This window comes from Centropristis striata, chromosome 11 (assembly GCF_030273125.1).
Source record: "Centropristis striata isolate RG_2023a ecotype Rhode Island chromosome 11, C.striata_1.0, whole genome shotgun sequence".
NCBI lineage: Eukaryota > Metazoa > Chordata > Actinopteri > Perciformes > Serranidae > Centropristis > Centropristis striata.
In genome coordinates, this window is record NC_081527.1 from 7191524 (window position 1) to 7219412 (window position 27889).

The following is a 27889-nucleotide window of genomic DNA, read 5'->3' on the forward strand; positions in this document are numbered from 1 at the left end:
TTTTGTTGGAGCCATTTTTGAATCCTTTTCATCCTGCCTGTATACACCACTTAAAAAATGTTTAAATTCCATGTTGGTATATATTTTTTTCAGCACAACCTCACCTATATGACCTAAAAGTAACTGATTTTGTATTCTGACTTACTGGATCAATATTTTGAACCAAAAAGAAACAAAGAAAAAGCAACATAAATGTGATTTTGTGTCTTTTTTAGTCATTTTGTGGGGGTTTTTTTTTGTTGTTGTCATTTTGTGGGTTTTTTTGGTCATTTTGTGTCTCTTTTAGTCCTTTAGTCCAACATAAAATGTGATTTTTTTTAACTTTCAAAACACTATCATGCTCAATAAAGAAATGAAATGGTGCAGATGTGAACAAAGGTGTCAAATCTAACATATAAGAGGGTTCCATCCAGTTCTATCATTTTATACTAAATATATTTGAGCTTGTCTCCAGTTTTACTTGGTATATCATCATCAAAGTGAAACTGGCCTCATGGAGTTTACAGCCAGAACTTTAGAGGTAAATTTACAGTAGGGCTCCACGCTGCTTTGTTTTCTAGTCTGGATGTGATGAAGAAGTCATGATTTGGCGCTTTTGGTGACTCCAGAGGGTTAAATTAGAAAATATGTAATAATAATAAATAATAACTACTTAATAATGACTAATTAAGAACCAATATGTCACTTATTTGCATGCTAATAGGCAACTAATTAATGTTGAATATGTGTTCGCTAATATAAAGTGTTACCACATTCTCATTTCAAATAGCAAAAAATATACAACTCAAATGCTCATTAAGTAACAAACAAACAATCGGATCATAATTTCAATGTTTAAAATATATCATACAGTGGGTACAGGTGATCAGTTTTCTGTACATTTATGGTTAAGTTCAAACTGAAGCTATTTTTACTCAAGTAAACCAAGAGCCAACCAATGTCAAATACAGTGCAACTTAAAAAATCGGATTAGACTTTTAGCTATACAGCGCAATATTTGAAATGATGAAATAATACAGAGAAAAGATTCCATATCTACCCCCAGAAACAAACATAAAGGCAACACTTCAATATGAAGTGGAAATGTTTTTATGGAACATCTCAACATATAATGCTAATTTTGACACACAGGGCAAAAAAGTCTCCCACTTATTACGGCGTAGGGGACTGACCATAATATTTTTTGCACATGGTCAAAATTCAATTCAGTCATTGAAGTAACACCAATACAATGACACACTGTCATTTAGAAGTCAAAGATACACGGTCGCCCATTAAGTTGGAATAATTTTGTCTTCACACACAATCCTCTGTTAACTTTGGTTTCATTTTCATTGTGATATGTTTGGGAGGGAATGATTGATAAAGTTTGAGAAGATATAAACTTTATCATTCCAGAATAAATGACATTGTCACAATCATTTCATGGAAAGAGGTAAAAAATATTTAATTCCAACTTTATAGGCAACCGTGGACATCATAAAATGTTTACTCAGTATGAAAAGGTGACCTGAAGTATACTTATACACAACATGTCCCTTTTTCCATTTGCCAGATTATTTACATACCCAGTCTCTATACACTCTCTATAGTGATGTGCCAATGAAGCTTCCTGAACCATTTCTTTTATTTTCCGAACCCACTTGATTGCACTCTTCATTAAAGGTAGTGATGTCCAAATGAAGCTTCATGAACCATTTTCTATATTTTCTGAGCCCACTAGATGGCGCTCTCTGTCCAACAAAGGGTTAAAAGCACACTGAATTAGCCTTTCTTGAACCTTTTTATCTAAACCAAGAACCAAGAGTGGGGTCAACAAATACAAATAATAGTTCACGAAGCTTCATTTGGACATCACTAATTTAAGGAAAAAGGCTCAAGCAATGGTTATTGAGTATTCTTTCAGCCCTTTGGTGAACAGAGAGAGCCATATAGTGGGCTCAGAAAATAAAGAAATGGTTCATGAGGCTTCATTGGCACATCACTAGAAGACACTAATCCTCCTATATTTTGTCCCTCCTCCACAAACTCTTTGTACAATGTCAGCTGTTTGATCAGTCCCTCTGTACACAAACATTGAAATGTATTTATTTAAATGCAGAGGCACAAGAAAAGACTCTTTCTCTCTCTTCCATTAAATACTCTTCTGTTTTTTCTCAATTTTGTGCAAATCCCATCTCATCTATACCCCAGAATATGCTCAGAGGAGAGAGAGATTACAATATAATATTTACACACACAAATGCCACTTTATTTAGCCACTATATTGTATATTCTGCAACCTGCATGCAGCATGTAGAAATGTATAGAATGTGCCATATATACAAAATATTACAAATATAAAATCATGTCTAAATTAGCTCCACACATTATGTGGAGTGGAAGTGAAATGTCTTTATTTGTGTCTGTCTCTACGGTTGTTGCTGGTACTGTCCCTCTGTGGCGGTGTAGAAGTCGTCCAGGACGCTCTGCATGTAGTCAAACGTGGGTCTGTCTTCAGGTTTGTTCTTCCAGCAGGACGTGATGATGGCGTAGAGCTCATCAGGACAGTTATCTGGTTGAGGCATCCGGTAGCCGCGCTGCACCGACGATATCACCTCTCCTTTAGTCATCCCTGAGGACACAACAGGAAGACAGGGGAGGAGTGTTAGAGAGGGGCAGCACACACTATGAGGGGCCGAATAGGACATCATTCATTCTTCCCTCTTACATACAGTGGCGTAAAGTAACAAAGTACATTTACTCAAGTACTCTACTTAAGTACAATTTTGACTTACTTGTACTTTACTTGAGTATTTCCATTTTACGTAACTTTATACTTCTACTCCACTACATTTTAGAGGCAAATATTGTACTTTTTACTCCACTACATTTAGCTGACAGCTTTAGTTACTTTACAGGTCGAGATTTAACATAAAAAAAATACATTTAAAGTGATTTGACTTGTTGTTTTTTAATTAACCCTTGTAACAGTATATTAAATAGTTAAAACGATCCCTAACTTGATCAAATTACATTTGATTACTTGTGCTGCTTACATAAATACATCATAATATCAATCCAATAATATACTTGATATTAATAAAACACTCTGAGTGGGTCGATTCTGCATAACGTGTACTTTTACTTTTACTTTTGATACTTTAAGTACATTTTGATGCTGATAAGTTTTTACTTTTACTTCAGTAAGTTTTGAATGCAGGACTTTTACTTGTAGTGGAGTCATTTCACAGTGTGATATTAGTACTTTTACTTAAGTAAGATATCTGAATACTTCTCCCACCACTGCTTACATACACAGTAAAATTGTTGACGTGAGAGGTTTAGTGAATGTGAGATGTAAAATTGTGTATTTTAGAGGTAAAATTGTGAAGGTGAGAGGTAAAACTTTGAATTTAATAGGTATTTTTTTGTGTATTTGAGAGTAAATTTGTGAATGTGAGAGGTAAGACTGAATGTGAGAGGTATTTTTGTGAATGTGAGAGATAAAATTGTGTATTGCCTAGTCTGCCTCTATAAATAAAGTTGAATTGAATTGAATTGAATATTTGAGGGCCAAATTTGTGTATGTGAGAGATAAAATTGTGTATTTGAGGGGCAAATTTGTGAATGTGAGAAGTAAATTTGTTGACGTGGGAGGTATTTTTTGTGTATTTGAGAAGTAAAATTGTGTATTTGAGAGGTAAAATTGTATATGTGTCTTCACAGAGGTCCATTTATGAATTATCTATATTATTAAGTAATTAATAATTAATTATTATATTTATATATTATTTATATTTATTATATTTATTTTCTTAATTGCATTTTTTTAATTCCTAATCTTAATCACTGTGATTGTTACTACTTTTGGAAAAAAAAAACTTAAAAATAAACACATTGAACAAAAGGAAACAAAAAACAAAGGACCATCTCATTTCAACAACCTATTTTCAGCACCACAATTAACAACATAATCATAGTTTGTTTGTTCTTTGTTGTTTTTTTAAGAAAAGTACTTTAGTTAACAACAATTTATAACACTTCATGTATTTCACTGTAATGCATCTCAACTTATAACAAAACATAAACTTCTATAACTTGTACATTTATATCAGTTTCCTATTACTGCTTAGCCTCTAATGTGTTACAAATTATGCATTCTTTGTCTTTTTTTCTTTCTTTATCTTTTTATCAGTTTTCTTCAAGCATAACTATTAAACTGTAATAGGGGAGGCATTCTCATCAGCCATTTTCGGCTTCTAACCTCTTCTGTGCAGTGTTTTTGTGTATATGCAAATTTAAAAAACTAAACTTTTGGTTCAAGCTCATCACCCTGAGTATAAAATCACCAGTAGAGGGCAGTAAAGCTTCATAAAACTTAGAGCTTTGTGTTTCATTTCACTTTGCTTACAATTGAGCAAAGGGCCCCTGATGTCAGATCCCCAGGGACCTGGGATTATCTGGGAAAACTGGTTTCTGGTTATTTCATCAATTGTGCCTTTGATTGAAAGAATAGCTATATCCTCTACTAAAGCACAGTATCAAATGACATGATAATGGCCTTCAGGGAGGAAGAGTTTTATAACCTGATCCTGAGGCTGTGAGTTGGACTCTGCCTCCATATCAAATTATACAACCTGAATTATATCAGCAAGTAATGCAGGAGTCTCAAACTCAAATTACCTGGGGGCTGCTGGAGGCAGTATCAAAATGACCCAAAAAAGACACAAAATGACCAAAAAAAGACACAAAATGACCAACAAAAAAAAGACACAAAATGACTGAAAATACACTAAATTACTTAAAAAGACACAAAATGACAAAAAAGACACAAAATAACAAAAAAAAATACACAGAATGACCAAAAAAGACACATAATTATTTAAAAAAGACACGAAATGACCCAAAAATAGACAAGATGAACAAAAAAGACTCAAATTGACAGAAAAAACTAACTTACTTAAAAAAGAAACAAAATGGCCAAAAAAGACACAGAATTACCAAAAAGACACAAAACTATTAAAAAAGACACAAAATTATTTTAAAAAGACACAAAATTATTTTAAAAAGACACAAAATTACCCCCCCAAAAAATAATTAAAGGGACCTTACACACACAACACGGTAAACTCACATTAAACTTTCATATCAATGTAGGGGCCACAAAATATCGTCACGAGGGCCACAATTGTCCCAAGGGCCGCGAGTTTGAGACCCATAAAGTAATGTGTTTACTGCTAAAAAGAATACCATCTTGACCCTTGAAATGACTCCAATGACAAATAGAAAAAAATCCAAGTATTACTCAATAACATGAATGTGTCATGAGAATAGTGTATGTTTGAAATAATAACACATAACCGAAACATATAGTCCAAGGGGGCAAATTTTCAAGGCCATACTTTCAAGTTCGGATTTCAGGATTTCTAAAGAACATGTTTCCATGCTTTATTGTTTAAAAAACCCCAACATATTTTTATATGAATATATATCCACCCTCTGTCTGTAACTCTTGCTTTCGCGCCTGTCTCTTTCAGTGTTTCCGCTGTGCTTTTTCGACATATATATATATATATATATATATACTGTATATATATAGTGTGGTTGCAATCATTCCCCAGCTGCAATGATGGTGCAGATTTATATATATAGGTGAAAGGTCTGAGAATATTTGTAGAAACCTGAGAATATATACTGAATCCTGAGAATATATATAATAATTTCCTGAATGGCTTGCCATGATATATATATATATATATATATATACATAAATCTCACTTTTTTTACAAAATGGGAGATGTAATGTTTACCTGGGTAAGGTATTTTCCCGTAGGTAATAATCTCATAGAGCAGAACTCCGAAGGACCACATGTCTGACTTGATGGTGAAGGAGCCGTAGTTGATGGCCTCTGGAGCGGTCCACTTTATGGGGAATTTGGCTCCTGTGGAGGACACACACACACACACACACACACACACACACACCAAGGACAAATTAAAGTAACACAAATTAACCGTTGACTTCCTCTACTGTATTTAAATAATCCATACTCCTATATATTCAAACAAATCTCACCCACACTGTCTATGAAATATGTAATGGAAGCTTTTTATGGATTTATTTTGAATTTTTCCTGTTACTGTAGTTTCAGTGTCTCCTGGTTCCAGATCAGTGATCAGGCAGGTTTCATCTTATCACACAGAAATACACACATCCTCTCCCACTTATCTCCCTGTACGGTGTTTTGCCATAGACAGTATCAAGTGTCCTAGAGTGGTGTCAGTATGAAGGGAAATGGACCCGGTGTGCGGTCTGAGGCCATCAGAGGTGTTGATCATCGTGGTAAAGGCACGCACGATTTTAGCTTGAAAATGTGGAGTGACCAGTAAATGAAACCAAAAGTCCGTCTGTGTAAATAAGTCGTCAATTCTGCTTTTAGCTCTCAGAAGGGGATTTTTATTCTAATGCGTCATAAGTATCCAGTCAAAGAGTCAGCACATTTGTGATGGAAAAAAAACTTACAACATACACACACACACACACACACACACACACACACACAGGTTTACCCTCTCTGGCGGAGTATTCGTCATCCTCTATTACTCTTGCGAGTCCAAAATCGGCTATTTTACAGAGCAGACTCTCTGACACCAGCACATTAGCAGCTCTCAGGTCTCTGTGAATATAATTCTTCTTCTCTATGTACGCCATGCCCTCTGCTATCTGCAAAAGCACAAAGAAAATATAGTGTATGAAAATGGTATGCATGATTATTACCCCCAAATTTTAATTCATTCAGATGAGCATGAATGAAAAATCAGCAATAAAACTGGAAGAAAACAGGTCTGCGTGTGTGAGGGACCGTATAGGACATAATTCATTCTTCCCTCTCACATACACAGTTTTACCTCTCACATCCACCATTTTACCAGTCACATACATAAAAATACCTCACATTCAGAATTTTCCTCTCACATTCACAAAAAATACCTCTCACATACATAAAAAATACCTCTCACATTCACAATAAATACCACTCACATCTTTTACCTCTCACATACATAAAAAATACCTCTCACATTCACAATAAATACCACTCACATCTTTTACCTCTCACATACATAAAAAATACCTCTCCCATTCACAAAAAATACTTCTCACATAAAGTAGTAAAAAAAAGATTCAAAATCACATTTTGTGTTGGACTAAAGGACTAAAAAAAGACACAAAATGACAAAAAAAAAGACACAAAATTACTTAAAAAAAAGACAAAAAATGAGAAGACAGAATGACCTAAAAAAACCCACAGAAGACACAAAATGACACAAAAAGACACAAAATTACCCAAAAAAAAGACACAACTTACCAAAAAAGACACAAAATGACTTACAAAGACATGAAAAGATATGAAAAGGATTCAAAAATGAACAAAATAGCCCAAGACTCCATAGAGTTAAAACACCAAAATCCTCAAAAAGCTCAAATAAACAGAATGATGGAGGCCGTTCAAACAACTCCTGTGTTCTGCAAGGTAAAATTACAATTTTTTTCAATGGAGTCTGGTGGCTGTGAAGTGAGCATGGAACGGCTTTAGTTGATCCTGCATAAACTCAAACTGGACTGCCTGACAGCAAGGTAAAATGGTGATTCCACTTAAAGTGATACTGCTTTGCTTCTCTCCTTGTCCTCCTGTTAGTGATGTCCAAATGAAGCTTCATGAACCATTGTCTATATTTTCTGAGCCCACTAGATGGTGCTCTCTGTCCAACAAAGGGTTGAAAGTACACTGAATTAGCCTTTCTTGAGCCTTTTTCTTTAAACCAAGAACGCCATCTAGTAGGGTCAAAAAATACAACTAATGGTTCATGAAGCTTCATTTGGACATCACTACCTCATTTCCCCCACCACAGATTAGGGATAATGATCACAGTGCCTGTTATTAATATTCACTTGACTAATATTAACTTCAAATGCTGAAAAACACGTTTTCTTTATTTTCATCCCAGGTCAGGCCTGATAGCTTAACTGTGCTTTAAAAACTCAGAGGAGCAAGAGTTTTCTTTTCATTTTGAAAAATGATTTCTTCATTATGATTTCACAACAGTTTTCGAGGAGACAATTTTCTACCGATTGTAACAAAAAGAGGAACAACTCCATCTACGTATATCTAAGTCACTATTTATTTTTTGCTCATTTATTATTGGAAACATTATCAAGTGTCAAGATTTTCAAGATTATTGCTTTTTTGGTTATGGTTCCTCTTTTCAGTTCAGCAATGGAAACAGTGACAGAACTTCAGTTTCACAACCATAGTGGAGAGTGAGCCGTGAGAATAAGCAGCACATTGTGCAAATTACCTGTGCTGAGAAATCAATTTGCTTGGGTAACTGAAGTCTGCCTCCTTCGTCGCTTTTCAAGAAGTCCAGTAGGCTCCCTAAAGAAAAGACAGAACAGGAAACAATGTCAGTCTTGTATGTCCCAAGAAGTGTCACCTACAAAATGTCACCCACCATAATGACTCATAATGATTAGAAGGAAACTTAAAACAACCACAAAAAGATGCAAAAGAGCTGATAAGAAACAAAAGAGGCCACAAACTGACTAGAAAGTGACAGAAAGGAACTACAAAGAGATGCATAACAACAAAAAAGGGGCAAAACAACTACAGACAAAAAATAACAAACAAAAAGACTACGTACAATTATAAAGTGACAAAAAATGACTACAAAGAGACAAAAAATGACCCCATGAGAAAGTAAATCAAAGTGAGATGTGTAATGACCTCAAATAGACCAACCGACAAGAGACTTAAAATGACCACAAAAGAACTTTAAACGACTACAAAGGGACACAAAACAACTACAAAAAGACACAAAACAACTACAAATGGGCACAAAATGACCACAAAGGAACTTTAAACGTCTACAAAGGGACACAAAACAACTACAAAAAGACATAAAACAATTACAAAAGGACACAAAACAACAACAAAGGGACACAAAACAACTACAAAGAGACACAAAACAACTACAAAAGACACAAAACAACTACAAAAAGACATAAAACAATTACAAAGGGACACAAAACAACAACAAAGGGACACAAAACAACTACAAAGGGACACAAAACAACTACAAAAAGACACAAAACAACTACACAGAGACATAAAATGACCACAAAAACAGACACAAAACAACTACACAGAGACACAAATGACCACAAAGAGATGCAAAACAACTACAAAGAGACTTAAACTGACCAGAAATTAACTTTAAATGACCAAAACAACTTCAAAGAGGCACAAAGGGACTCACAATGACTATAAAAAAGGGGCAAAACTACCAAAGAAACAAAGAACCTAAGCGACACTAAATGACTCGAAAGAGATGCAAAATGACCACAAAGAGATACAAAACAACTACAAAGAGATGCCAGACAACTACAAAAGGAGGCAAAAACACAGACATAAAAAAAGCAACCCAAAAGACTCAAGGCCAAAAGAACAACACAAAATGACAACAAGATGAGGCTTAAAAAACCTTAAAGTCAATGGGCCTCATTCATGAAACGTGAGCAGAACGAATTTGTGTGTAAACCGTTCGCAGACGGAAATTTACGTGCATCTCCGCATTCATCAATATTTTAGTAGCTCCGATCTTTTCGTAGCTACTAACAAAATCTACACATGCTGCTGACCACACGTAGTGCTTGTGTAAATTTAAGAACGCATATAAATAATGCTCGTCACTGTTGGAAATTACAATTTTAATTCATAATGCGTTCTGTTATGTACACAATACGCAGATGCCTTTGAAACATGTGATATAAACATGACAAACGTTTAAAAATATAACATATTTAGTTAAATTAGTTGGCAATTGGCGGGATTAAGATTCAGATTAAACTCATAATTGTGAATTATCTATGTAAATTGACGCATCCTGCCTGCAGTTCTCAGAGGTATCATTAAATTAATGCCAGAGTATATCCAATTTCCATATGGCGCACAACGGCAGACAGAAGTAATGCAGGGGTTCAGCGCAGTTGCAAACATGCCAGGTGTTATCGGTGCCATAGCCTGCACACACGTACGCATCAAGGCTCCATCCGGTGATGCATTTGCTTACATTAACCGGAAAAACTTTCATTCCGTGAATGTGCAACTGATCTGTGACGCAAAGTGTGTGTTGTTAAACGTTGTGGCACGGTGGCCCGGTGGGACGCATGACGCATTCATCCTGCGTAATTGCGCAGTTGGCACGCGTTTGGAGGATGGAGCTGTGAGAGACGGCTGGCTCATTGGTAAGAATATAGCCTGCATAATCACATGTGTGTGTTATATATGGACTTACCTTTCTATATCCATAGGGGATAGGGGTTACCCACTGACGCCGTGGCTTATGACCCCACTGGCCAGCCCGCAGACACCACAGGAGCATACAATGAGGCGCACGCGGCTACTCGGGCCGTTGTAGAGCGCACCAACGGGGTATTTGGACTCTGAGCGTCCTCCTCCTGTGGCAGATGTACTTTTTTTTTGTGCGCTAATGCGTTTCTTTGCGTCAAGTTTAATGTCAAACCATTTACATTTAACCTCGGACGTAGTTCTTTGCACTACAGAAACCACATTTACTGCGTCCGTCACCTCCCTCCACGCTTTCGCTTTGCCTGTCCCTGTCACACCACTACTAACAGATGAAAATAAAAAAATTTTTTTTGGACTCCACTTCTCCCAAAATAACTTCAATCTCTGCTTCGGAAAAATTCTTTTTTCTTTCTCGTTCTTTTTTTCTTTGTGCCATGACTGACAGGTTGACAGGATGCCTCTACACACCTCCTTATATGGTGGTCATTAGCAATTCATGGGCGGGGTTCATGCTAATTGCTGATTATCGGGAGCGCGCTGCCACCTTACGATGGATTGGCATTCATGATCATACACACGTGTTTACGATCAGATCTGAGTTTCCCGCGGCGTTCATGAATCCGGAGTAGGTTTTTAGTAGCGTAGGCTTTTATGTGCAAATCTACGCACAAATCTACTAACGTTTCATGAATGAGGCCCAATGTGTCTTGCTCTTTTGCAGTAGATTTGCCGGGGCCCATTGTTTCATCATCCACCCCTGGTCACAATACTAAACTGCCTACATGTCTACTTATTTTGAATATCTAATAATTGCTTATTGTACTTCTGCAACCATTGGGAGAAACTCCAGGTAATAATCTAAGGTAATAATCTAAGGTAGATGTGTTGAAAGTAAACCTCATTTACCATTTGCCATATATTCTGTGATGATATAGATGGGTTGGATCTTGGTTACTACAGCGTAGAGCCGCACCAGCCTGTCATGCTGCAGCGTCTTCATGACGTTGGCTTCTTCCAGGAAGGCTTCCACCGTCATGGTGCCGGGCTTCAGCGTCTTCACCGCCACCGTGGTTACGTTTTTGTAGGTAGCTGATTTTGCAGAAAGGGAAGGAAGAGGGGGAAATTGAGAATATTAGTATTTCCATGAAATAATGAATCCATCTGTGTTACATGCTGCTGTTACATGTTTCTTGTATTACCATGACTTTTTGGACATTCTCAAACAGGATATAAGAGTAGATAACCTGACTAGTGATGTCCAAATGAAGCTTCATGAACCATTAGTTGTATTTGTTGACCCCACTAGATGGCGTTTTTGGTTTAAAGAAAAAGGCTCAAGAAAGGCTAATTCAGTGTAGAAATGGTTCTTGAAGCTTCATTTGGACATCACTAATCGTGACTGTTATGGGTCCATGTAAGCTCCGAAACCATTGGATCCTACATTTCCAATAATGTAACCCAATATCGTCATATTATTTAGACACAAGTACATCTTTAATAATTTTGATAATATCGGAGCTCCCTTTAGAACCAGAGATTATAAAAGTGTTTTTAAACACTAGTAGTCTTAATGATAGTATGACTGATTTTGAAGTGTAAAATCAGTGTAGTGCCCCTTTAAAAAGGGTATTTCTGCCATTTGTTCTATTTGCTCAATTTAAACAAACAGGTGTTTTCACTTTCACTTCTCACACAGCAGATGGAGAAGAGTGACAGAAATGTACATGGTGATGACATGGTTTTGGTAACAGTTCAGGAAACAAATATATATACAGTGTGTATTATTAGTGGTCCAAACACAGTCACAGCTGTGCAGCTGCTGTTTGACCTAACTAAGGTGCTTTGACTCTTACAGTCATTTAATCAAATCTATTTAATTCCAACAACTCCCCATGCCATACCAATACAAGACAGTATACAGTACAGCATATGGACGTGTGTGTTGTATGTAAGTTGTATGACTCAGGGGTAGTGGGACTGACAAAAGCTAATTGATGACAAACTTTGGCATACAATGTAGACATTATTGACTGCCTGTTAAATGTAAAGTTTTCCATGATTAAAAAAATGTTGTGTTAACACTTTGGAAGGGTGTGTTCAGCGTGGGTTCTCTCTGGGTCCAAAAAACATGCAGATTAAGTTTAATTAAGGACTCTGAATCACCCGTAGGTGTGAATGAGATGGATGGTTGGGTGGATGGATGGATGGATGGATGGATGGATGGATGGATGGTTGGATGGATGGATGGATGGATGGATGGATGGATGGATGGATGGATGGATGGATGGATGGATGGATGGATATGGATGGATGGATGGATGAATGGTTGGATGGATGGATGGCTGAATGGATGGATGGATGGATATGGATGATGGATGGATGGATGGCTGGATGGATGGATGGATGGATGGATGGATGGATGGATGGATGGATGGATGGATGGATGATGGATGGATGGATGGATGGATGGATGGTTGGATGGATGGATGGCTGAATGGATGGATGGATGGATATGGATGATGGATGGATGGATGGCTGAATGGATGGATGGATGGATGGATGGATGGATGGATGGCTGGCTGGCTGAATGGATGGCTGAATGGATGGCTGAATGGATGGATGGATGGATGGATGGTTAAGATGGTTAAGAGCCGGTCCTATATGTGGCCCTGTGGTAGTGTCGATGAAAAATTGTGGCCCCCTCCAGCATTTAAGTTTCCCATCCCTGCTCTAGAGGCCGCCACAACATACGTAAATATCTATGAAATTAGCTGCTTACTCAGATAACTCAAATGAGGGAGTGAAAAAACTATTCAAAACAAACAATCTCAGAGTGTTATATCTGTTGCAAGTACTCATTGCTTCACTTTAATGAAACTGCATGTTGCATCAGAACATCACGTGAGAAAAGCAACTGATAATGTTCAGTAATAATATGTCACTGTATAAGCCTTAGCATGAAACACGTCAAACAGACCAAAGAATTGGGTGCTATAAACAAATAGCTCGGGGGTGACTGACAGAGAAACAGAATACGCATTCACAGTATCAGATAAGTTGTGGTTAGTTATTTTTATTATGAAAAACCCCAAAGGTAACACTATCTCCTTCCTCTTTTACACTAATGTCAACAAGTAGATGTTATTTTTACAGTGTTTTCCTGTCTCTCAATGTTTGAGCCATTCAAATGAGCTGCATGAATGCAAAGCATCCAAATCTACAGCTTCACTGAAAATCTATGACATTCTCACATAACATGGAACCAGGACACAACTTCCTCATTATAAGCCTACCCACTGCAATAACATATACACACTTTTTCACCACTATATTAGCATATACTTCCCTCTGGTATAAAATAATTGCTGCCACAGTTGTTGCAAAGGTTAAAAGTTGATATAGCAACAAGTTTTAGTTTTTTTTGTACCCTCTAGACTCAACAAAACTACTAAAAACTAATGCACCCATGACATTGGCCACTTTTTACTACAGACACATTTGAGCATATTTACAGAGATAGCAGCCGGTTTTAGCCAAAACAATAAAATAAACATAATGGAAAACAAAAGAAGGAAGTCATTTTTGTTTTAATTAGGGGGAAATGGAACTTCCCCACACTGTTCACTTCTGCGGCTCTGAATTTACAGAAATGAGACAATGGAATTAGAAACGCTCAGACCTGCAAAACTAAAAAGACACAACTCTGTTCACTCAACCACCTAAAGTGCTATTTGCAGGATACTTAAAGATGCTGTTATCCAGTAAATGAACTGGGATAGTTTTGGTATAATTGTGTGAAAGCCTCTCTTAAAATTAAGACCAAGCTCTTTGTGTCCCACATAGAACCCCTACCTGTTCAATGAAAAGGAATATTAACCCCCTGGAGTCCATATATTTATTGAAAATACACGTTTTATTTACAGTAATAACTTTATTTATATATGATATGTAGACAAGCTGAGAAAGCCAGTTGAAAGTTCAATCATAGGAGCTTTCACAGTGTGCCATTTATGTTTCTAGACCATTTTTAAAATGTGAATTTTCTAATGGTACATTTCCATTGACACCTGTGTCTTTTGTTTGTATTTTGGGTTCCTGGCAGCTTTATACTATAATTAGAATAAAATGAAAAATCAGACTGATAGCCAAGTTTGTGTTGAGAAAAAGGAGCCATGCATGTGATGTAAGGACAGAGACAGTAATTAAAGCACAGGAAGTTGACAAATTTGATCCAAAATCTCCTGGACTTCAGAGAATTAAGCATTACTAAAGTAAATAATGTTATGTATCTTTCATCCTTCCATGTGTTTAGTCATCTGCATTATGATTCATGTTTAAAAGCTTTAAACTTGATACAATGTGCCCTTTCTGATTTTTTGTTGTTAGAAATTCCAGTAAAATCGGACTCCAACACAATATAAAATGAGACTGTTCTCCCCCCAAAGAGCGACCACCATAGGTTGTTTGTACAAGCAGCTTGTTACGACCCAAATGAGTAGATTGGACAAAGCTCTGGACGAAGTGAGGTGACGGAGTATAAAGAGCGACAAAGCAGAAAGGGAGGAGGTTGGGTGGGTGGATGGGTCAAACAAACACAGGACTTTGACCCAGAAGACCATTGTTTGTGTCCCGTGTGCAGCCAAAAGTCAACACTGAGTTAAACTTCTGGAGTCTCCAAAAGCTCCAAATCCAGACTTCTTCATCACATCCAGACTAGAAAACAAAGCAGCGTGGAGCCCTACTGTAAATTTACCTCTAAAGTTCTGGCTGTAAACTCCATGAGGCCAGTTTCAGTTTGATGATGATATACCAATCTGTGTTACATGCTGCTGTTACATGTTTCTTGTATTACCATGACTTTTTGGACATTGGATATAAGAGTAGATAACCTGACTAGTGATGTCCAAATGAAGCTTCATGAACCATTAGTTGTATTTGTTGTTGTATTTTGTCTTTAAACCAGTTCTTGGTTTAAAGAAAAAGGCTCAAGAAAGGCTAATTCAGTGTGTTTTTAACCCTTTGTTGGACAAAGAGCGCCATCTAGTGGGCTCAAAAAATATAGAAAGTGGTTCATGAAGCTTTATTTGGACATCACTAATTGAAGCATTCACAAGCAACCAAACAAACTCTAACAAGGCTTTAACTGCACCAGAGTTCGATTAAAACGGACTAAACTTTGGGTTGTTTAATTGCCCTTAGAGACACACAAACCTCTCCAACATAATGACGTTACAGTGCAAAGTGGACCTTCGGGAGCCCATTGTGGCCTTCTGTCCCATAAAGGGGTGAAGGAGGCATAAAAGCTTTGATAAGCCTGATAAAAGTTTTTTTTCTTTACTCACCCATCCAGACTTCTCCAAACTGCCCAGCTCCGAGTTTCCTCGTCATCTTAATAGAATCTTTGGAAATCTCCCAGGCATCTTTATCCCATGGCTTCTGAGCTTTTGGTTTCACACATGCACGGTCCAGTTTGCGACACAGTCCATCTGCTTTGTCTGGAAGACACACATTGACACTTTGGCTATGAAATCTTTTTTTCTCACAATTCTTTCGGCAGCAAATAACGAAATGAACAACTGGTACCAAACATATAGAAGGGTGAGCGTTTTTGAATGAAGTATATGAAGTGTCTCCATTCCAGAGCTGGACTCACTGTGATAGTGTTTGATCATCCCTCCTATACTGTTGAAAGAGATTTTAGGAGAGATGTAATAGCCACCATTATCCATCGTCCTGATCTTATAGTGTTTGACCGAATATGTTCCCTGGGAGTCCACATCTCTGATGGACAATGAGTAACTTCCTACGGAAAAAAAAGAAGTAAAAGCAAGTTAGTTGTGATTGGAAATGAAGCAGGAGGAACTCAATGTATTGAAAGTGTAAGATGTTTGTGGATGTCTCAGGGTCTCTTAGGGCAGCTGTGATTTCCATACCTTTTGATGTTTCACTTTCCCTGATAAGATAAGAGCCTGGTTTGTTTGCAGGCGCCAACAGCTGCCTCTCTGCATCCTTTCTTGTGATGTCCTTGAAAAACCACCTGTGATGAACAGGAAATGCACTGATTACAAAATGGACACATTGACTTTTCACAGATTTTTACAAAAGGCAACCTGAAAGCTTGGAAATTCTCCTTTTTGATTAAAGCATGGGAAGTTATTGCTGTCTTCACACCAAACATTTTCGCTAGTGATGTCCAAATGAAGCTCCATGAACCATTTTCTTTATTTTCTGAGCCCAAAATTACCAAAAAAAGACACAAAATGACCAAAAAAAGGACACAAAAATGTTTTTAAAAAGACACAAAATTACCAAAAAAAGACACAGAATTACCAAAAGAGACACAAAATTATTAAGAAAGACACAAAATTACCAAAAATCACACAAAATTATTTAAAAAAGACACAAAATTACCAAAAAAGTAATTAAAGGGACCTTCCACACACAACACAGTAAAGTGCCATTCATATAAAACTCACATTAAACTTTCATATCAAGGTGGGGGCCACAAAATATCGTCACAAGGGCCGCAATTGGCCCGCGGGCCGCAAGTTTGAGACCTAAGATTTAGATGCAGCTACTCACTCTTCTGTTTCCATGGTGTCAGCTTGGGCGACATAATTGCACGGGATGAATCCTTCTCTGTTGGTTGTCAGTGACTTTGCCTTCGACCACTCTCCATGTCTGCAGGGAAAATTAATCTATTTTAACACAATAACGGTTTGTCTTGGATTGTCAGTGAATACCCTCTGCAGAGCCAGACTAGCTTCTTGAACCCTGATTTTCCCATTAAGACAGCACACTACAGGTGAATAGGGCAACATTTTAAACTAGTAGAACTTCCCCAGCTGATTACTTGCAACAAAATAATTTTTGTTTTCTAAAATGTTATGTTTAGATACACAAATGAGGCATTTTCTAATTAAAGCTAACTTCCAGAACGGAAATCTAAACATTGGATAAAACCAGGTTCAAAATTACAGTTTCACATTGTCAAAGTTCTATCTAACAGTGGTCTGAAAGAAGAGTTGTTATGCAGGCAAAATAGCCCTAAATCTGAAAATGAATCTGTGTATGAAATAGTGTCTCACTTTGAATAAATAAATACATTCTGTACACATAAAAATATCATCAAAAATGATTTTTTCCATATCCATTCATCAGTTGTTTCCACACTCTTTGTAGTCTAATTCTATGAAGCTTACAGTGAGATGTTTTGCACCACTACATCAAATTTAAATCTGTCTCATGTCTTAACCATCATGTAATAATTACTTCTTCTGAAACATATTGGTATTATTTGAACTTTTAAATCCACACTAGAGTTTAAAGTAAGGTCTGTTGAGTTTAAACATTTTTTTGATGACGCAAGAGTCTGTAATGACCAGACGGTGAACTGTATCGAACTCCATTTCGTAGCTTTTATAAGCGTATCTTTGGTTCTTGCCTTTCATGATGCAGTATATGAATGATGAATAACATTTCCCAAAGTTGAATCAGTCTACCATTGATATCAGACACTCACTCCTCTAAGATTTTCATCTTCTCTCCTTTCTTGAATCCTAAGTCGTCGGGATGCACGGCCTCATAGGGGTACAGGCCGATCACGATTTTACCAACCCCCTTTTGCGCTAAAGACAGGAAACAGAAAAAAAAGATTGACATGTTTGATACTGTACAACAAAATAAATAGGCTTACACCATGTTTTGATATTGCAATCTGTGTCATAAGCAGGGAAAGCTTTCACGTCAGACCAAGGTTAAAGGGATGATGAACAAACCCACACAATTGTAACAACATTTCATCAGGCTGGCAGAAACCTTTCAACTAAATATCCCAGTGTGACTGTCGATATGTCACTGGGGTTTCAGAGAGCAATCTTCCTTTACTTTGAGTTGGCTTACAAAAATTAAAGTAATTCCACCTGGAATAACACGAGTATCACTCAATATGAACCCACAACAATTTCATAACCACCACTTGTAGCCTATTAGCCCTAAATAAATCCTTTAATTTGCAGTCCTTTTCACATACCTGACCACTTTTGTGTTATTTGACCATATTTTGATTTTAGATTCAACATAATGTGGTTATAATTTAACACAGTAAGCTCAGCATTGGCCCACATACTGTATGTTAGTACTGGTTAGCTAAGATGTAGCCTAGCTAGGTTGCTAGCCTTGACAGCTGGATATTTAGTAACAAAAAAACAATGTAGTAACATGGAATGGTGGTTTTAAATATGTTAAAGTAATACTAGAGTTGAATTAATGACTATTTTACCTAAAACAGTTTCACAATTTGATTTGTAGCCTAATGCTACAAACTGCTGTGTTTAGTGGCTTCATGGTACCAATACACCACCAGCTATGTGAGCTATATATTGGTGAAATTGTGTCATATTGTATGGAGAAAAAATTATGTCCTGTGGTTGATGTAACCTGATTATGTGATTTCCTGACAAACAGAAAGCTTTACTTATTGCTAAAGTAAAGTAATCCGCAAAATGCTGCTGACTGTAGCTGCAGTAAGCTTTAGTTAGCTCAGTTAGCTGTGCTGCCAGGACTGGGAACTCCAGGCACTGGTTGTGTGTTTGTGTTAACACCACTAGCACAGAAGCTTTGGACCGCTGGAAGGACGAGGTTTCTATTTGAATAGACTTACTTTTCACTTTTATACCTTTATCTTTGTACATTTTTTGTATCTTACAGAAGTATCTACTTGAGTTTAAAGTAGGCTAACAGTACTTTTACCTGATGTTGAATGAGTTAATGGTTGCTGTGTGAGCCAAATTAAATGGGTTTAAAATAAGATACCCACTTAATTTTGCTCTCTCATACTATAGCCTTGTGTTTGGTTTAATTTAATTTGAGTGCTTTTTTTTGTTTTGTGATATTTGCACAAAATTAGGTATTTTTTCCTCCATCTTTTACACTGAACTCAAGCTAGGAAGATATTTCATCACGACCAGTTCATGTTTAATTTTAAACCACTGCCAATAAGTCTATCAATTTACATTTGGTATTGGCTTATAAGATAGACTCGAATGGAAGGAAGTTGGGTTTGAGTTTCCTTTTATTTTATTTATATATGTGTCATGATGAGTATTATACTGTAGAAATGTAAAACATAGTCCCTGCTTTTTGTTTACGAATGGGAAAGCTATCCAACAACGTGTTTTTACACCAATATTTTACCATAGAAAGGGGGGAAAGTGATACATTTTAAAACAAAACAATAGAGAAAGACTGTAGCATACCTTCCATCTTTTGGAACACCTGGCCAGGTAACAGGGAGCTATCCTGCAAAGACACAACAAGAGTTTTCAGGATGAGAAACAACATCTGTGTTCTATTGCGTTAGCACAGTTATCACTTCTACTCTGCGGACTTTCACAATCTGCTCATTTCCCTCTGCAAGACGTAATCGTGTGAGACAGGGAAGTTCTGTTCATTAGGAAATATCTGAGTCACCATTTTCCAAATCATTAGGAAGGGTGTATCGGACTTCTACAACAGTCTCTTCAGAGAAATGATTTGTCCATTTGTTCATTTTTTTATTCACCAGGACACATAACAAATCACAAAAATGGAACCTGGTCTCACAGGAATCCGTGAAATAGCCACGGATTTGCTTAACTCAAAATCCGTGGAATAGCCACGGAATAACTCAAATTTCCGTGAAACTGACAAGGATTTCACTACAATGCAAGTTAATGACAGTCATATCCCGTGGCTATTCCATGGATATTTTTTCCTATTGGTTTGTTCCAAGTCACGTGACTTTTCAGGTCCCGGCATGTTAGTTTCTGCATAAAAATGGATTTTGATCACATTTCTAGCGAGAAATATATGTTTTATTTTCTAAATATTCACTCAGTGAATGTACATAATCACTTTGTATGTTGGAATAGCCACGGGATATGACTGTCATTAACTTGCATTGTAGCGAAATCCGTGTCAGTTTCACGGAAATTTGAGTGATTCACAGATTCTGAGTTAAGCAAATCCGTGGCTATTTCACGGATTCCTGTGAGACTTCAACTTCGAAGTTATCTCAGAGAGCAGAAATCAGTGTCTTATTCTCTTTGATTGCATTTCTGGTGTTGCCCAGCTGTCTGACTACTTACTATGTTTTTTTTTGTATTGGAGGTGGGGTCTCTGACATAGTGCGTGTGGTCGGTACGTACAGTCTGCTCGCTGCTCTTTCCCTCCACACCTCCGCTCAGACCTCCGCTCAGCGTGGACTTCATACAGCCCATACTGCCTGCAGGAGGAAGCGAGAAAAAGGAAGAGTGAACAGGACGGGCACACATTACACAGAAATGAAATCACTTTGTGTTTAAAAATGTCAAAAAAGAAACTAACAAGCAGCAGCAGGTGTACCAAGAAATTATAAGGCTTTGCTCAAATGATGAATCAAGTTGTCGGTAACACTTTACAATAACCATCATTTATAAATGGTAAACAGATTAATGTTTCATCATCATTTATAAACCGTATATAGGCCATTTAGAATGGTAAATACGTAATATATTAATGTTTAACTAATAAAATAATATATAAATGGCAAATAGATGGTATATTAATGTAAGTTTATAGTTACTTTACCATTAACAAACAATTAAATCATAATGCATATCATGCACTCATAACATTTTAAACACCATATTAAGAATGTTAATGATTTTGAAATTATTCCTATACCTTTAAGAAATTGGTTGAAAACATTTAACAATTAAATATGTATAGCACTTTGTAAATGGTTAATAATTGGTTTATAAGCCATCTATAAACATTACTTATTTAGTTATTGTAAAGTGTTACCAAATTGTCTGTAAAAGACCATTACATAGATTGTTCACACATCTCTTTGTCACATTTACATTTATGCTTATGCTGCATAAATCACAGTCTGCTTTGTATCTTGCAAGAAACAACATGATCTCCTCCTGATCAGAGGTTAAAAAAAAACAACTATTGCAACAGCTCTGCTGTAGGATGTCACATCCAGATGAATCTCTTACTTCTGCTGGTTTAATCATAGCATGTAATACAGCGATGGGCAACTTAAATGCTGGAGGGGGCCACAATTTTTTCATGGACACTACCAAAGGGCCACATATAGGACCGTGCACTTAACCAGATATGATGAAACTGCAATTTTAAACATGTTAACAGTGCAGTAACTTAACATATTTCATGCTCAAATGCATGTATAACAGTATAAATAGGAATACAAAAGGTTTGAAGCAAATAAAAAACAACCACTTACTGTGATTTCTTTTATTTTTCAGTGCAAGAACAGCAGACCAGCATTAATTTCAAGAAGTAATTTTGTGCATTTTTACACTGCACTTTTAAGATTTCATGCTCAATTGCATGTAGTTGTATTGAGGGCCACTTCAAGTGAGGGTGCGGGCCGTATGTGGCCCCCGGGGCTCCAGTTGCCCACCCCTGATGTAATATATATGAAGTGCCTGTAAGATACAGTGCATTTCGTAGTGACAGCTGTAATTGTGCATAGACCATCTCAAGAATGTCAACATGTTACAAAAGACCATTCAGTGTGATAAAGGAGTTTTTTGTTGCAGTTTTTTGTTGTTTCCTATGTTGTTTGTATTGTGGCTTGAGGCTGGGCTTACCGGCAGGAAGCTGATATACCATGCTATTTGCACACAACCACATATAGATATGATCATATACTGCCAGATGACCAGTAAATCTTTTTTTTCCTGTATACTGAGATGCTCCCTGTGTGACAAATAGTCATATTTCAGACGAGGTGTGTGAGGAGAATGTTTATTTATGTCTATAGTCTTTTTGACAATGGCTATTTAATGACATGCTGACAGTTTGACTCTTTGTATTTTCATTGCAGTGCGCAGTTACTTTTAAAGTGCATAAAAGAGGAAGCACACGCCCAAATGTCACCTGCTGCTGTGATGTAGTTTAAGGGAAGCATACACCCACACATGCATCTAACTTAAGTGCACAGTTAAAGACTAATTTTAAGCATTAAAGTACTTTTTGGAAATCTCTGTCATTGCTTTAACTCTATGGAGTCTTGGGCTATTTTGTCCATTTTTAAATCCTTTTCATGTCTTTTTGTGTCTTTTTTTTGGTCATTTTGTGTGATTTTTTTTGTCATTTTGTGTCTTTTTTTTGTCATTTTGTGTCTTTTCTTAGTCTTTCTGAGTCTTTTGTGTCTTTTTGTAGTCATTTTTTAATCTTTTTTTTTTACTTTCAAAACACTATCATGCTGAATAACAAATTTTAAATGTAGCAAATGTGAACAAAGGTTGCAAAATATAACATAAAAGAGGGTTACATCCAGTAATGGCATTATAAAATAATAATTTTATACTAAATATATTTGAGTTGTCTCCAGTTTTACTTAGTATATCATCATCAAACTGAAACTGGCCTCATGGAGTTTACAGCCAGAACTTTAGAGGTAAATTTACAGTAGGGCTCCACGCTGCTTTGTTTTCTAGTCTGGATGTTATGAAGAAGTCTGGATTTGGTGCTTTTGGAGACTTCAGAGGGTTAACTGATAAGAATGCTCTTAACAACCCAGACAGAATATAAAAACAGTTTTACATCCAGCAGAAGCTTTTGTTTTCTTTCCTGGGAAAGTAAAACTTTGGACCTTTTGGAATATATGACCACTTTTCCAGCCTTGTAAAATTCACTTCTATTCATCTGGTACAGTATTGTGTTGGATACATGCTCAGTGTTTACCTCCTGTCACTGTTTATCTCATTTAGTAAAGTGTCAGCCACTTGCTAAAGTCAGTTTTAGTGTTAAACCGTAACCCTCTGGAGAGGGTAAAGGGTAAAATATAGAAAATGGTTCATGAAGCTTCATTTGGACATCACTACCTTACACACATACAATAAAAAGTGATGTAAAATCTCCACTAAACAGATTTACATGAAACTAGTGCAAGTGAACTTAATTTAGTGCATGTGAGCCACTAGGTGGCACTTTTAAAATAAGTCAAAAAATGTGCAAAACCTTAATTTTGCATCTTATCTTATTACATCGGTCCCATCTACATTCACTGTTGCACAGAGCATTCAAACCCCCAAATGATTAAAATTCAAAATTGCTCTCAACCTGCGTCTTGTAGGTCCAACTAGCACGGGAGGCAATGACCCCGTTAACACCTTCTCGCAGGTCTAGTTTATTTTGTTTTCACACATAGAGTAGAAAATATGGTTATAGACAGTCAGAGAAACACCTACACATTTAGCAGAATCATGCACCTGCTATACTTCTACATGCTGAGTTATGAACAGCTGTGTTTATATAGGAATAGTGATACACACATTACTGACAGGATATGAAAAAATATATAATTAGTAATAAAGAGATAACCCACACACAAACACCAAAACACCTATGTTTTACATTATATCTTATATATTTTTCCTTTACATTTACTTGCCTAAGTATGTGTATGTTTATATTGTATATTTTTATGTATTTTATTTATTGTCGCACAGCTTTTTGGAGTCAGCTCTCAAATCTCATTGTACATGTGTATAGTGACAATAAAGGCATTCTATTCTATTCTATTCTATTCCATTCAATTCCACTCCATTCCATTCCACTCCACTCCATTCCATTCCACTCCATTCCATTCCTCTCCACTCCATTCCATTCCATTCCATTCCACTCCACTCCACTCCACTCCACTCCATTCCATTCCATTCCACTCCACTCCACTCCACTCCATTCCATTCCACTCTATTCCATTCCATTCCATTCCACTCCAATCCAATCCATTCCATTCCACTCCATTCCATTCCTCTCCATTCCATTCCACTCCATTCCATTCCACTTCATTCCATTCCTCTCCATCCCATTCCACTCCATTCCATTCCACTCCACTCCATTCCACTCCATTCCACTCCATTCCATTCCACTCAATTCCATTCTATTCTATTCTATTCTATTCTATTCTATTCTAAATGCTGATTTATTGATTTATGATTCATGGTAGTATACTGGAATGATGATTAACATCTGGATTGGTTACTGATGTAGTGAATCACAGTATAACTGTTAGAAATAGATTATGGCCAAAGGAACACAGCTTGTGAACAACCATGTACAGATCTAAGATAAGATTAGACTAACTGAATCATAGGATGCAGCAAAAATGAGGCATGTCAGCTGCAGAAGCTCCTGTTGGTCATACATTAACACCTGTTCTTCAGAAAGAAGAAAAACAACAACAGAGGTCTTTGGTCTCAGGAAACTGAAGCGCATGACTGAACACAGACAGAAACAGGAGGAGCATGTATGAACGACGCTCTTTAAAAAACAGCAGGAAACTTAGAACAGAAGTTAACAAGTGGACAGTGGATTTTACAGTGAAAGGGCCAAAGCAGAAAAGAAAGTAGGTCACATCAAAGGTTAAACAGAATCACCAGGGAAAAAGGAACAACCAGCTATTGTTTAGAGACAATCTAGTTTCATAAACCTGTTGTTTTTTGGCCTTCGAGGCAGCTGGAAAGACTCTTTGCTGGCACATAGTAGACAATAGTAGTAGAGCATGGGTGTCAAACTCGTGGCCCGCGGGCCAATTGCTGCCCTCGTGACAATATTTTGTGGCCCCCACCTTGATATGAAAGTTTAATGTGAGTTTTATATGAATGGCACTTTACCGTATTGTGTGTGGAAGGTCCCTTTAGTTACTTTTTTTGGTAATTTTGTGTCTTTTTTAAAAATAATTTTGTGTCTTTTTTTTTTAACAAATTTTGTGTCTTTTTTGGTCATTTTGTGTCTTTTTTGGGTCATTTTGTGTCTTTTTTTAGTAATTCTGTGTCCTTTTTTTTAGTATTTTTGTGTATTTTTTGGGTCATTTTGTGTCTTTTTAAAAATAATTTAGTTTTTTTCTGTCATTTTTTGTCTTTTGGTGATTTTGTTCCTTTTGTGTAATTTTTTCAAGCCCTTTTTTAGCTGACCAAAATGTTCCAATAATGAGCTGAAAACACACTGTGAAAGGCTCAAAGTTCTTAGACGAAAACACGCGGTGTGACTGGATAGCATATCCTGCTTTATCGTCTATTTTACTCTAATTGGGACCCTCATTTACACAGTAAACACCATGTTCTATTGGAGAAGACTATATTTACTGAAGTTATCAATCAAGTGAGGAGTAGGACCAATTCCTCGTAGAGTTCTATACAATAAGACTTCTTTTTGCAACCAGTGTAGTCTCCCCCTGCTGGCCATGAGAAGGAAAGCAGTTTGAAGACTTGAATCTAGTGACCGAGATCATAAACTCATTAGGAAAAGGTTTACTGAAGTAATAAATGAGATGAAGGACCATTTTCTCATAGACCTCGATACAATTTGACTTATTTTTCAACAATTTGAGCTGCCCTCTGCTGGCCATTAAAAAGATTGCACATCTAAGAATTATCTGTTTCACTTTCCAGGCCTGGAGGTTGCCGCTTGGTACTTCTCTGGTGACTGTTGTCACCAGTATCCCTTTAAGGGCTTTAAACACTATGGTTTTGCATGCTATTACCTAAACCTGTGTCAAAATCAGTGGTGGAAGAAGTATTCAGATCCTTTACTTAATACTAAAAGCATTAACACTTTCCATAGCATCATATCACACCCTCACACTTGCCCATATCTACCACATAATGGTACTTTTGTTCATAAGTAAATAAAGTTAACTCTTGTTTGGACAAGATTAGCAGAAAAAAAAAGGTTCAAGCAAACACAAAAGGGTTTCACTCCTGAAAACCAGAAGTAAACTCAGTGGATTGTCAGCTTGTCTCATGAATCAAGATGACTCTGTTGGGTTTATGAGGGGCAGTAAATGAGTTTTGCAACCAGCATTTTGGCAGTTTGTATATGCTTTATGGGTTCAGTGCCTCTGTCATTTTTTAAATTTTGACAGTCAACAAACAGCCGGATATCAATGGTCTGAACAGATTAGGAGCCCACACAAACACACCCTGAGTGTGCATTAGCATGACCAACACACACACTTCCTTCTTAGCAATGGACTGAGCAGAGGAACATGCTGGAAGTGGTGAAGAAATGAACAAGAGGACATCATTTTCATGGATTCTGATGGAATTAATTGACAAATTGGATGTCATATATACTTGGATTGAGATCCCAAGCGTACATCAAGTTATGGGGGAAAAAATGTTATTCATTTCAACTAACAAAATATCGATTTTTCAGTCATTTTGCGTCTTTAATAGTAATTTTGTGTCTTTTTTTGGTCATTTTGTGTCTTTTTTTGGCAATTTTGTGGCCTTTTTAAGTAATTTAGTTTTTTTTCTGTCATTTTGTATCTTTTTTTTTTAAATTATTATTGTGTCTTTTTTGGTCATTTTGATACTACACTGAAAAAAAATTGGAGTGACAGTTACTTTAAAAAAGCTAGGAAAGTTTTTCCACACGGAAATTCGTAATCTTTACTCAACTAATTAAGCCAATGAACTGGTTTAGTGAATATTACTTGGAACGAATTATTCTTTTTACATACAAAACTGAGGACACATAATAACAAACAACCACTAACTAATGCACTACATGTGCCTTATAAACTGGCCAGGTGTACTTATTAATTTGGAAAAGTGTACCTAATAATTTGGCCTAATAATACAAACATCACTGACAGCATAATGCAAAAAAAGACAAAGGTAAAGGTATGACAAATATATATGAATATTTACATAAAGGTAGTGCAAAAAGCAAAAAAATAGCACATAACACTTCTCAGACACAAATAATTGTGTCATCCTGTTAAATTAGCACTGTCATAATTATTAGATAATAAGTCGGAATTACAAGATACACTGAAAAAAATTGCAGTGACATTTACTTAAAAAAGCTAGGCAAGTTTTTCCACACAGAAAGTGTTTGTAATCTTTACTCAGGCTGTTTCTAAGTAATATTTATTGAATAGAACCACTTTTTTAATGAAAATACACAAGTAAATTGCAGATTCACTGATGTCCCTCAATTACATTTTACTTGGAAATATCAACTAATTAAGCCAATGAACTGGTTTAGTGAATATTACTTGGAACGAATTATTTAATTTACATACAAAACTGAGGACACATAATAACAAACAAAGTAATTCATGACATGAAAAACTGCTATTTTAAAGTAAAAGCACTGAATTCATATTTCTTTGTAGAATGTATATAGACGATTGAAATAATAATTACAGGGCCAAAAAAAATCTATTTTTTCCAGTGTGTGTGTGAGTATGAACACTCTGACAGAGCTCTGATGACCTAATGCAGATATCTGACTCTGGCACCATTCACACCTCACATGCATTCCTGCTTACCTCTCTTAGTGTGTATCCTGGTTAAGGAAACAGTTCATCCACTGTGAAGAAGTTTTTCATCAGATTGATAGACGGACTAACAGACTGGTGGATTATTTGGCTCGACAAGTGGGTCAGCCAGTCGATAGGGACTGTTACACTCACCCGACAGAATGAGGAACTTAGAGAAACTGGTCGGGGATTTTTTCTTACTGAAACT

The 27889-nt window shown here is 36.5% G+C and overlaps 1 protein-coding gene across 1 annotated transcript; it reads right to left on the minus strand.

Moving 5' to 3' along the window:
- Positions 1–819: 819 nt before the first annotated feature.
- Positions 820–27828, minus strand: lyn (LYN proto-oncogene, Src family tyrosine kinase). Its single transcript, XM_059344044.1, has 13 exons — positions 27691–27828; positions 20477–20613; positions 19607–19649; positions 17872–17977; positions 16932–17030; positions 16283–16386; positions 16003–16152; positions 15692–15844; positions 11256–11438; positions 8341–8417; positions 6553–6706; positions 5793–5924; positions 820–2614 (listed from the first exon to the last, which is right to left on the minus strand). Exons 2-13 carry the CDS (start codon positions 20606–20608, stop codon positions 2412–2414), a joined length of 1536 nt encoding a protein of 511 aa, XP_059200027.1. The 5' UTR covers positions 20609–20613; positions 27691–27828; the 3' UTR covers positions 820–2411.
- Between the last annotated feature and the right edge of the window lie 61 nt (positions 27829–27889).

What these genes read in the sequence shown, in the direction of transcription:
- lyn (XM_059344044.1), bottom strand. Translation starts at nt 20,608, where the DNA reads ATGGGCTGTATGAAGTCCACGCTGAGCGGAGGTCTGAGCGGAGGTGTG. An exon ending in GGAAAGTGAAACATCAAAAG is followed by an intron (nt 16,153 to 16,282) that starts GTATGGAAATCA and finishes TTTTTTCCGTAG; the next exon opens with GAAGTTACTCATTGTCCATC. An exon ending in CGAATACTCCGCCAGAGAGG is followed by an intron (nt 5,925 to 6,552) that starts GTAAACCTGTGT and finishes TGTCCTCCACAG; the next exon opens with GAGCCAAATTCCCCATAAAG.